The sequence below is a fragment of the Drosophila willistoni genome, unplaced genomic scaffold (assembly GCF_018902025.1).
Source record: "Drosophila willistoni isolate 14030-0811.24 unplaced genomic scaffold, UCI_dwil_1.1 Seg124, whole genome shotgun sequence".
NCBI lineage: Eukaryota > Metazoa > Arthropoda > Insecta > Diptera > Drosophilidae > Drosophila > Drosophila willistoni.
The window spans coordinates 70,348-82,740 of NW_025814085.1; the positions used below are offsets into that span (position 1 = coordinate 70,348).

General features: G+C 44.0%; 1 protein-coding gene across 1 annotated transcript; it reads left to right on the plus strand.

The window, feature by feature from the left end:
* The first annotated feature begins 694 nt into the window (after nt 1-694).
* On the plus strand, nt 695-9,198 carry LOC124460822. The gene is made up of 2 exons (XM_047012407.1): nt 695-756; nt 8,311-9,198. Exon 2 carries the CDS (start codon nt 8,455-8,457, stop codon nt 9,196-9,198), a length of 744 nt encoding a protein of 247 aa, XP_046868363.1. The 5' UTR covers nt 695-756; nt 8,311-8,454.
* Nucleotides 9,199-12,393: the final 3,195 nt, after the last annotated feature.

A 12,393-nucleotide genomic window follows, 5' to 3' on the forward strand; every position in this document is an offset into this window, starting at 1 on the left:
CGCGAGTTGTTATTTCATAACAAGAAATAAAACAAATGAAGAAGTCCAAAATAAAGTCCGAGCTCAGGCAAAAAAGAAGCTAAATGAGAACGATGAAAGGTGGACAGTTCGCCAAGTAAAGCAAAATCCCTTGAAGTCGGTCCCCAAAATAAACAACGAGCTCAAGTTGTATTTAAAGAAGGACGTCAGTGATTCTACATTCAGAAGATTGCTTTGTAGCACTTTGTTATTTTTTCTGATGAGTCGAAATATAACATATTTGCATCTGATGGGAAACAAACAGTATGGAGGAAACCAAATACTGATATGGATATGGCCAACTTACGTCCAACCGTCAAACATGGTGGTGGGTTATTGACGATTAATCAGTATGGATACTGTTTATGCCCAACCGGGCAACACAAGGGTTAAAGGAGGCGGAAGCTTTCACCTCGCGCCGCTCTCCCGATGATGCCCATCGCTCTCCCCACAAAAGAATTCCCCACACTTCGCTCCAAGCGGGGCTTGGTGCCCTGCTCTTAAGTAAGCTAGTTTTAGTTGAATTATATACCTGAATATACGTACAAGTGAAGTGAAATTTCTCTGCGTGTCAACAATATACTGGGAGGAAAGAAGAAAAAGGGAAAATTCATCTAGCTGCCCCAAACCAGAAGGAAGTTCGACCCCCCTACATAATCAATTTGGTCCTTCGAGCCGGATACTAAGATCCTCTCGAACCATTAGCATCGGTGGAATTTCATCCATATTTCAAGCTAAGTAATTTTTTCCAAATTATAGGTATATGAGTACATGTACATGCCTCCAGCATCCGTACCCATACTCACATACATATAATTGTTGCCCTTGATTCTCCTAATCCAAGTAAAATTACTTTCGCGCAAATTTTTCCTCCTCAAAGGAGAGAAAATTTTGGTCCCCAAATTTTTTATAAATATATACATATGTGTCCAGTACATAAGGCGCCATATTGGTTCGCCCACTTCAAGTTTTTTTTTCTCGCACTTTGGCATATATAGGCCAAGTATATAAGGCGCCATATTTTTATTTGCCTATTTCCAATATATATTTTTTTTTCGCAATTTCAAAAAATATTAACACATATGTATGTATGTATGAAGTGAATCAAACCTACGAAATTAAAAGTGATCTCCTACATATAAAATATATATATGCAAGCAGAGTGTGTGAATGTGACAAAAAATTACAAATTTATCCAGTGCTACATTAAATCCAAAAATAAAGGTTTTGTGCAAATACAGTCCACTCCTGGGAAAAGTGTGCGCGCAGTGAAAGGTGGTTCTAACGAAGAGAAGAAAATTTTCAATACAACTAATAAAGATTTAAAAAAAAAAAAACAAAAGTGAACCACCCTCTCACGTATAAAAGCCACACTTAGACATTTCTGGTGTCCCGCGACACCCCATAAAGTTGGGGCATATCGGTTAGACACAGCAAAAGAATATAAAAAAAAAGAAAATTAATTTATATAAAGAAATCCGATCCATTCACACCTCTGCATATCGCCATTCCACATTTTCATATTTAAAAAAAAAAAAAAAAATTTTAAATACATATATATATACTCCAACGTTTTACATATCCATACACATACATATATATACATATTTTTCCATACATAAAATTGTACATATATATATTCATATCCACATACATATATATACATATTTTTCCATACATAAAATTTTACATATATATATTCATATCCACATACATATATATACATATTTTTCCATACATAAAATTTTACATATATATATTCATATCCATATACATATACATATTTTTATCCATACATATATTCCACAAAAATTTCTAATTTTTTCGCACACAAATATATTTTTCCATCACCGCGAACAAAATCCCGCTACCCCTTGCAGCCTATATACATACATACATACGTGCATACATAAGTACCGCTTAACTGCAGTATACCAGCACAGCTGCAAGCTCATGTGCCAAAGACCGGCACAAAGCAAACGACCAAAGGTAGCTGTGCTGTATACCCTAGGTTGGCGTATCCTTGATTCTATTTCAAATCCAAAGTATTCCCACGCGTTCCAAGGCCAATTCCAAGGTGTTTCCAAACGTTTCAAGTCGTTTCTTTCGTTCTATTTCAATTCCAAAGTGTTTCAACCCGTTCCAAGTCGCATCTTTGGAGTTATATTGCAATTCCAAAGTATTCCCACACGTTCCAAGTCGTATCTTTGGAGTTAGATTCCAATTCCAAAGTGTTTCCACTCGTTTCAAGTCGTATCTTTGGTTCTATTTCAATAGAAAAGTGGTTCCACCCGTTCCAAGTCGCATCTTTGGAGTTAGATTCCAATTCCAAAGTGTTTCCAAGTCGTATCTTTGGAGTTAGATTCCAATTCCAAAGTGTTTCCACGCGTTTCAAGTCGCATCTTTGGTTCTATTTCAATAGAAAAGTGTTTCCACTCGTTTCAAGTCGTATCTTTGTAGTTATATTTGAATTCCAAGGTGTTCCAAGCCGCTCCTAGGGTTATTTGGCAGTGTTCCAAGTTATTCCAAACGTACCAGCTCGGTTTCTGGATTTTCAATCTATTTCAAGGCTTTTCAAAGCCGTTCTTTAAGTGGTTTGGTAGTGTTCCAGTTTTTTCCCGAACGTTCCAGTTGGTCTTTTTGGCTAATTTTCAAGCCGTGCCAAACCAGCTCACCACTTTATAACCGCCACTCGCTGGGGTTATGAGCACGAGCCCGTCAAAGGACGAGAAAGCAGCTGAGAACACTGCAGCCCCCAGCAAATCCTCAATTGCTGCTCCAGGTCAGCGCCAGAGGAGTACCAGCCCTACTACTCCTCCTTCCCGAGCATTTCAGACCCTCTCTAGTCCATTAACTCTCACGTCCGCACCATCGAGCACGACCTTTCAGCAAGCCATGACGAGCAAGCCAAAAAGAGGTCAAATCATTGGTACCACTTCCACAGATTTTGGTAACCGCCCCAAGAGTCACTCGGTCCGAAAACAAAAGTGTTTTAGCTGCTTCCACCATGGCTTTGAAGAAGTTTGTTTCCATTTGCGATAAACTAATTCAGTTTGAAGTCGACGCCCACTTCACTTCACTGTCCGACGTCAGCGTATTTACGCTCCAAGTCCGTCGTGATCGAGTTCAAGCGTTGTGGGAGAAGGTCGAGCAGGAATATGAGAAATGCGAGGCACTCACAGATGGTAAAGACGATAACTCTGAAGATTTAGCCAGGCAAGCTAAATATGACAAATGCTATCAAGTTTACGAGCGATGCACGGCTCGATTAAACGAGCTTATCCATGAAGGGTCTGCTCCTACTCCTCCGAACCGTCATGCGCCTACCCCTGCACCAGCAGAACGAGGCTGTCGATTGCCACCCATTGACACAGAAGTCTTTACGGGAGATTACTTAAAATGGCCCACGTTCCGTGACTTGTTTACAGCCATCTACATAAGCGATTCGCGAATTTCCCCCGTTGAAAAGCTGTACCATCTCCTAGCGAAAACGAGGGGTGAAGCCAACCTCATTGTAGCAAAATTCCCGCTTACAAATGATGGTTTTGAAACGGCATGGAATGCACTCAAACAGCGTTTCGAAAATAAGCGACTTATAGCGACTCGTGAACAGCCAATTCCGAGCACTTCTCGACCTGCCTCAAATTTCCCATGAGTCCGGAAAAGCATTACAGGATCATCAGAATGCTCTGCAGGCATCCATTCGCGCTTTTGAGCACTGTGGCCTGCCAGTAACCACTTGGGGAGGCATGTTCGTATTTTTCTGTTCCATCAAATTGCCAAAGAATACCCTTTCATCATGGGAACAATCTCTGGGAGACAAGACTGCCATTCCAGAGTGGCGAATGATGGACGATTTCCTCACTGAGCGGTTCCGTACGCTCGAAGCAGTGGAAAATACAACTGCACTGGCTATTTCGGTTCCCACACCGAAACCTCCACGAAATCCGCTTCCAGCCACCCGAAAGGCTAATACATTTGAAGCCAAGGTGACCACCAAACCAAAATCCTGTGATCTCTGTATGAAGGAGAATCACCCGGTGCGTCGATGTCCCCGCTTCCTTCAGATGACGGTGCCAGAGAGGGTGGCATACATAAGGAAAAAGTCCCTTTGTCTGAACTGTTTCGCAAGAGGACATCAAGTAAAAGATTGTCCGAGTCAGCACAATTGCTTCACGTGCAAGGGGCGTCACAATAAGCTCTTGCACAAGGACGCCCGACCGGAGAATAATCCAACGCCGGTCCCAGCTCAGCCCAGTTCGCACAATATTGTCCGGACTTACTTTACCTCTGAGGCAAGGTCCTCACGAGATAAGTTGCTAGGTACAGCCATCGTGGACTTTTGGCACAAGGGCACTACTTATGCTTCACGGGCGCTATTAGACCCGGCTTCGGAAGCCAATTTCATATCCGAAAGAATGTTCCGACTCATGAAGTTACCATTCCAAACTGTCAGGGCTGAAGTGACAGGCATTAACGGAAAGGTCAATAGAACCTTGAAGGTCTGTCACATTAGCATTCGGTCATCGCATGGACCTCCAGTCCAGATAGAGATAGAAGCTTTTGTCTTGTCCCAAGTTGCTGATGATTTGCCGTCATGTACGATAGCCCAAGCCACACTGGAAGGAATGCCCAATATTCCTCTAGTCGACCCCTCCTTCAGATTAAAGGCAAAGATCGATCTACTTCTTGGCATTGATGTCATACCAGCGGTGACTCTTTCCGGCATCCAGACCGAAGTGTGCGGATCTTTAATGGCTCAAGAGACGAGATTCGGTTGGGTCATTTCAGGCCCGTTGCAAGGGGTCCCCGTTAGTTCATGTGCCGCGTTCACCACGAGGGTCGCTGTCAGCAGAGAGGAGGGACTTGAAACTCTTCTCACAAGGTTTTGGGAGGTGGAGGATCTACCGGGCAAACCGGTAGAAGATTCTGACTCTGTTTGCGAGGTCAATTTCCAGAAGACCACAAGAAGAGATGTTTCGGGGATATATACGGTCTCACTTCCGTTTCGAGATCCAACCAACATCAACCTTGGTCATTCCAGACCAGGGGCATTGGCTCAGTTCCTAAAAAACGAAAGCCGGCTCCTTAAAAATATTCCGGCAAAAACTGAGTATGACGCCGTCATCCAAGAATATTTGGACTTGGGCCACATGCGTCAAGTTCCATTTGACGGCACTAATAACAATTTTTATTTGCCACACCATGCGGTTTTCAAGCCCGACAGCACCACAACAAAGGTACGGGTAGTCTTTAACGCCTCTAGCAAGTCCACCAACGGAGTAAGTCTCAACGACATACTTTACCCTGGTCCGGTACTTCAGTCCGATCTCACTACTCAGATTCTCAAGTGGCGTTTTTTACGAGTAGTTTTCAAAGCCGACATCACAAAAATGTACCGCCAAATTATGGTCGATCCAATCCATACGCCATTTCAGCGGATCCTGTTCCGAAATAAAGAGGGGCAACTTGGTGATTACGAGCTGAATACCGTCACGTTTGGCATTAACTGTGCTCCGTTCTTAGCCATCCGAGTACTTCAGCAACTCGCAAGTGATGTACAATCCAAATTTCCTTTGGCTAGCGATATTATCAAGTCCTATATGTATGTCGATGATGTCCTGACAGGGGCTCATAATGAAGCAACGGCAATCGCAATGGTCAATGAACTTCAAGACGCTCTTGGTTCAGCTGGCTTTCCTTTGCGCAAGTGGAGATCGAATGTGAAGAGCGTGCTCAGTTGCATTCCAAAAAGTCATTTACTGAATGCTGATTTCCTCGATATCGAAGAGGCTAGCACAGCGAAAACACTGGGAATCCGATGGAAAGCGACTACGGATGAGTTTTATTTTGTCATCTCACCCCAAGATGTCAAGTCAGCTTATACTAAGCGAGAAGTCCTCGGGCAGATCGCCAAGTTATTCGATCCCGCTGGCTGGCTGGCTCCCTTTGTGATTCAAGCCAAGGTGTTTATGCAAGAGCTTTGGCTACAAGAGCTAGGGTGGGATGATCAATTGCCCAGTGAACTCCATCACAGGTGGCAGGATTTTACAAAGAGCTACTCCTTCCTTGACCAGATCCGAATTCCACGATGGGTTCTTCATGACCCAAATTCCGACATCCAATTCCATTGTTTTTGCGATGCGTCACAGCGGGCTTATGGTGCCGCAATTTACGTGCGCGTTAGCAATGACCAAGGCATATCATGCTGCCTTCTTGCAGCGAAATCTAGAGTAGCCCCGGTTAAAACGGTTTCATTGCCCCGCCTTGAATTATGCGGAGCCACACTTTTAGCTGAACTGGCAGCTGCAGTTCTTCCGCAACTTCCAGTTGATAATGCGGAGGCTTTTTATTGGTCAGATTCCACCGTCGTACTGTCGTGGTTAAATAAGCCACCCTGCACATGGACAACGTTTGTCGCAAATCGGGTAGCAAAAATTGTGACGGCAACAAATGACACCCCATGGAATCACGTTCGTTCAGAGGACAATCCAGCAGATCTCCCTAGCCGCGGCCTGAGTGCGCAGGAACTGGTACACAAGGATTTGTGGTGGCACGGCCCACCATGGCTACGGGAACCACAAGAGTCCTGGCAGCGAGCGACACCACTCCCACTAGACACTACCTTGGAGAAGCGGGTAGTGAAGGTCCACGTCGCGATCGCTAAGCCAGCCAACGAGATACTATCTCGTTTTTCCAATCTGGCACGTGCCTTACGAGTGATAGCATATGTGATCCGTTTCGGCAGAAGGTGTCGTAAACTTCCAAACGATTACTCCGGGGGGTGACCTCTAGCGAGATCAATCAAGTACTCCAGGCGTTGATCCGAGTCACTCAGCGTGATTACTTTCCGGCGGAACATCGGTGTCTACAGCAGAAGAAATCTCTGCCCACGTCTAGCACCATTCTCAATTTGAATCCTTTCATTGACGCATCAGGTGTGATCCGAGCATGTGGGCGCGTGCAACAAGCAGCGGCCCTTAGTTACGATGAGCGTAACCCCATTCTGTTGCCAGTAGTAAGTCCATTGTCCCGGCTGTTGGTGCTTTTCACGCATCAGATCTCTCTCCATGGGGGCAGCCAACTGGTAGTCCGTCTCATCCGACAGAGATACTGGATTCCAAGACTGCGGAATCTAGTAAAATCGGTGGTCAATTCATGCAAAGTCTGTGTGATTTACAAAAGAAGGCTGCAATCACAGCTAATGGGCACCCTTCCGGCCCAGCGAACTACTTTCGCACGTCCTTTCACGACCACCGGTATAGATTTTGCAGGTCCTTTCGACATCAAGAGTTTCACCGGCCGCGCTTGCCGCATATCAAAGGGACGTGTGTGTGTCTTTGTTTGCTTTTCCACCAAAGCCGTTCACCTTGAAGCAACGTCGGATTTGAGTACCGAAGCATTTCTGGCAGCATTCGCTCGCTTTGTATCGAGGCGAGGGTGTCCCCAGCAAGTGCAGTCCGACAACGGAAAAACTTCGTAGGTGCATCCAGAGTGCTTGAAAAAGATTTCCTAAGTTCTACCCAGCAGAAAATATTATCCCCCTACAGCCATCAGAATCTGTCCTGGCATTTCATCCCTCCCGGGGCACCACACATGGGAGGGTTGTGGGAGGCTGGAGTTAAGAGTTTTAAAACTCTGTTCTACAAGGCCACCTCCAACCAAAGGTATACTTTTGAAGAGTTCTCTACGCTGCTGGCTAAGGTAGAGGCGTGTTTGAACTCGCGGCCGATTTCTCCTATGTCTGAAGACCCCAGCGACTTTTTAGCTTTGACCCCAGGCCATTTCCTAGTGGGCGGTCCATTGCTATCCGTGACGGAACCTAAAATCAAGGATCAGGTACCGTCTATCATTAACCGGTGGCAGCGTCTGAAGGCCGTGAGTCAGCATTTCTGCACCCGATGGAAAGACGAGTATCTGAAGGAGCTACATAAGCGCAATAAGTGGCGATTCCCTTCTAAAAATCTTGAAGTGGGCGATCTGGTGGTACTCAAAGACGACAATCTTCCATTTAATGAATGGCGTCTCGGGCGAATCCACCAAACACACCCTGGCAGTGACGGCAATGTCCGCGTCGTCGAACTGCTTACCGCTCGCGGTATTGTGAAGCGTCCCGTCGCAAAGTTGATCTTTCTTCCTCCAGAAGAAAGAATTCAAACCCATTACGTAAAACTACAGTAGCGTCCAGCACTTGGTCCTTCCTCCCAATTAAGAAGGGCCGAGCTGCCAGTAGTAATATGTGTATTCTATCGTCCTACATTAATCCGCTTTCTTCATTATTTGTCCCGGCAGCTTCCTGATATTCGTCAACCTAGATCCCGTTTCCATGGCTCCGAGACCGCGTTCAGTACAGGCATCGAAAGAGGAGCGCAGATGTTCGCGAGGAACTGAGTCCTTCCGTTGCCGAGTCTGTCGCGGAATCCATCCTCTGAAGCGATGCCGTCGCTTCCTGCGGCTGAACGTGGAGAAGAGGTTGCGAATAAGTACTGCGCCAATTGCCTGGCCCACCAACATTCCGGAGGAAGCTGCTTAAGCGGTGATAAGTGCCGAATATGTGAGGAGGATCACCACACGCTGCTCCACTTCCATGAACAGCCACGTCGACGTACTCCCAGCTCCGTCGTACGCCGAGTCACCCCCGAGTCCTCCAGACGAAGGGTCGCACCAACGCCAGCCTCCGATCCAAAACTGACCTTGACCACACTGCTGCAGCACCGCAATCCGCATCTGATGCCCACGGCGATGGTGCGCCTTGAGACGGGGGGAAAAACCTTCGACGTGAAGGCCCTGGTGGACCCTTGTTCTGCGGTATCGTCGATGGCGACGTCACTGGCCACGGCCTTTAAGTTGACAGCCGTCAATATAGGGGCAGAGAAAGCGGTGGCAGCAGTGATCCGGTCCCCAATCAGTGAAGGATGGCGATTGGAGGCGATCCTGAAGGTTGTCGATGGCTTGTGCTGCCGCACTCCAAGCGCTCCGGTGGACCCGCAGATCGCCAAAAAGTTCGAGGGCATCGTCCTGGCGGATGATACGTTCTACCGACCGTCGTCAGTGTCTTTGGTCCTGGGCGCGGATGTGATCACGGAGGTCATGTTGGAGGGGAGTCTACCCGGGGTTGGCGGGCGGCCAATTGCGATGCGCACAGTCTTTGGCTGGACCCTGTCCGGAGCGTGCCATTAGACTGCCTGGGCCTTGCACTCCTGCAAGGGGGGGAGCATGTTATGCCCAACCGGGCAACACAAGGGTTAAAGGAGGCGGAAGCTTTCACCTCGCGCCGCTCTCCCGATGATGCCCATCGCTGTCCCCACAAAAGAATTCCCCACACTTCGGTCCAAGCGGGGCTTGGTGCCCTGCTCTTAAGTAAGCTAGTTTTAGTTGAATTATATACCTGAATATACGTACAAGTGAAGTGAAATTTCTCTGCGTGTCAACAATTTACTGGGAGGAAAGAAGAAAAAGGGAAAATTCATCTAGCTGCCCCAAACCAGAAGGAAGTTCGACCCCCCTACATAATCAGATACATAAACCTACTAAAGGAAAACTTGATTCCAAGTGCCGAGAAAATGGGGATCAGAAGCACATAAGCTATATCCTGATAATGATCCACAGCTCTCTTAATGCCAGGACATGGGCCCTCTACAACTGTCCAAAAGTGATGGAAACACCGGCTCAATCACCAGATATGAATGTAATCGATGGCATATCCTGGAACAAAAATTTCGAAATCACAAAATTTCTAACAAGGACGATCTCAAAAAGGCACTTATTGAGGAGTGTGGAAACATGCAAAAAACTGGTGGACTCGATGCCAAAAAGAATTGAAAGTCTTAGAAATTCACAAGTTGGTCCAACCAAGTACTAAAAACAAAAATACTTTAGTTACATTTTTTTATTGTTTTAAGAAAACATAGCTGTACGATTTTCAATGAAAGATGCATTATTGATCTCTGAAGATAAAATATTTTTGTCTCATGGTTATCACTTAAATTTTTTTCTTATTATATTTTAATATGAATTAATATGTTAATAAACCCATGTCAATTTTAAAATATTTTTCCAAATTTTATAATATTGTTTTATTCAGCAGAGAATGAATATGATATAGGTGTACGATTTTCAGTGACACTCACTGTATTTAAAAAGTTCGTTGACAGATGTGGTTGCCAAAGATGTGCAGCCATTCAATATAGTGGAGAACGAAGGATTCGTTTAGTACTCTAAGATACAGGATCCCCGATACAAGCTTTCAAGCCGAACGCAATTACGAGATTTGCTAATGCGGGATCTGTATAAAACTACGTCGGCTAAGCTGGCATCGATTTTGAAAAGCGCTGCAGCCATTGTGGTTACATGTGATTTATGACCATCAAGTGCAAATGCTTGTTTTAATCAAAGTGTCCAAAACATTGCTAACACTTTAAAGGACCTACTGGGTCTTTGGAGCATCCTGAAAAAAACAGTATGTGTGGTGACAGACAATGCCAGCTCTAGCTGAAAGCGTGCGAGATACTAAAAATTCGGAAGCTTCCATACAAAACGAAACAAAAACATAACACAAAAATAAGTCATAAAGATTCATATGACAATTATTGCTTAGTACCAGACAAAACATGCACCTACACTCTGTGGAAAACACTTAAGACTATAACAACGGCGCGGTATCAAGTAACGCTGAGCATAAAATAAAAACAATTTTCAACCCCCGAAAACGTGGGTCATTAGAAAAAGTAATTTTAAGAACAATTGTCGCCTCCTAGAGTTTAAGAGTTTATTTATATACACAACACTTTTGTAAATAAAATCATTGTTTTTTGTTCATATTTTGAATTCAACGAATGAAGATTGGGTTATTTTCCTTCTCCCTTGAATCCCTATTCAGATTTTTATACCCTTGCAGAGGGTGTTGTAAAATTGGTCAGATGTTTGTAACTTTCCGACCCAATAGAGTATATATATTCTTTATCAACATGAGAAGCTGAGTCGATATAGCCACGTCCGTCGGTGCGTATGCGTTTTACTCAGCCATCTTAAAAGCTATCGGGCTGAAATTTTTTATACTTATAGTTAAATACGACAAGTAAGTGAAGCAGTTGGAGTATCGCTATGAAATTTACTAATGTGTTAGTATTGGGTATAAAACATCAGATCCAAAATTTCAATCTGATGATAAATAAAACACAAGTTACAGTCAATATAAGTCGGCTCTGCCGGCAGCGCTTTCTGCTGCCTACTACGTCATTGGTTGAAATGAAGAGAACAGTAGGTCACACATTCGCAGAGAGGCAACGCTATATAAACTCTATGTGTATGCGTGCTGTGGTTTGTCTATGAGGGAAGAAGAACAAATTGTAGTAAAAGAGTATTAATTTTAATGTTATGTTTGTGCATTGATGAATTGATTTGCACAAAAAGAATTTTGAACATGTAAAAATATTATTGCCAAAGACTGCAAGGAAAAAAAAGTATAGTAACTATCATTTGCATTCGAAGTCCCACCATGTAATGGCTACATTATGTACGTCCTGAATAATTGATTTAATTCAACAACGCTTTCTGAATACACATTTTACATTAGAACATTTTGTACATATATTTTTTTTCTAGGAATTTTGAAACTAGGGTCCAATGCTTGCAAGTATCGGATGAGTCCTTCGTTTTTAACAATATTGAAAGGTTGAACATACACAGCAATTATGAAAAAATTATACTTTTAAATTGTTATATATACATATACTCAACACCAACTTGAAATAATAAGACACTTTTTTATTAGTTTTCACAAAACAATTTGATCCAGCGTTCGCTCATGGGATTAAGGAAACCCGTAATGCGAACTTAAGGAATTGCTTCTGAACTGATTCAATACTACGCTGGTGAACATCATATTGAGGGTTCCACACTGGCAAGCAATATTCTAGAGTAGGGCGAACTAACGAAGTGTATAAAACCTTTGTTACGTAGGGGTCATGAAATTCTTTGGCCCAACGTTTTATGAAGCCAAGAAGACTGAATGCTAAATGAAAATAAAATAAGTAAGTCGTCTCGCCGACTTAGGTATACCATACACCAGTAAAGCAAATATTTCAAATTTATTAAACAAATGAATTTTCACATGCTTTTTACAAGCACGTCTTAGCATCTCGCTCACTCAAGCACACGAGCACCGTAGCGCCCCCACCAGACAACGGCCAACTCCGGCCTTATGGAAAAACGTTTATATGCATAACTCGACTGTTTTTCGTCCGATTTTGATCAAATTTGGTATTTTGGATGGATTTTAGTATCAAATCTAAGTGTGCCAAATTTGATTGCACAATGTAGAAAATTACGGGAGATAATCGAGTTTTTCAAATTACGGGGGCGGAAAGAGCGTGG

What these genes read in the sequence shown, in the direction of transcription:
- LOC124460822 (XM_047012407.1), top strand. Translation starts at nt 8,455, where the DNA reads ATGCCGTCGCTTCCTGCGGCTGAACGTGGAGAAGAGGTTGCGAATAAG.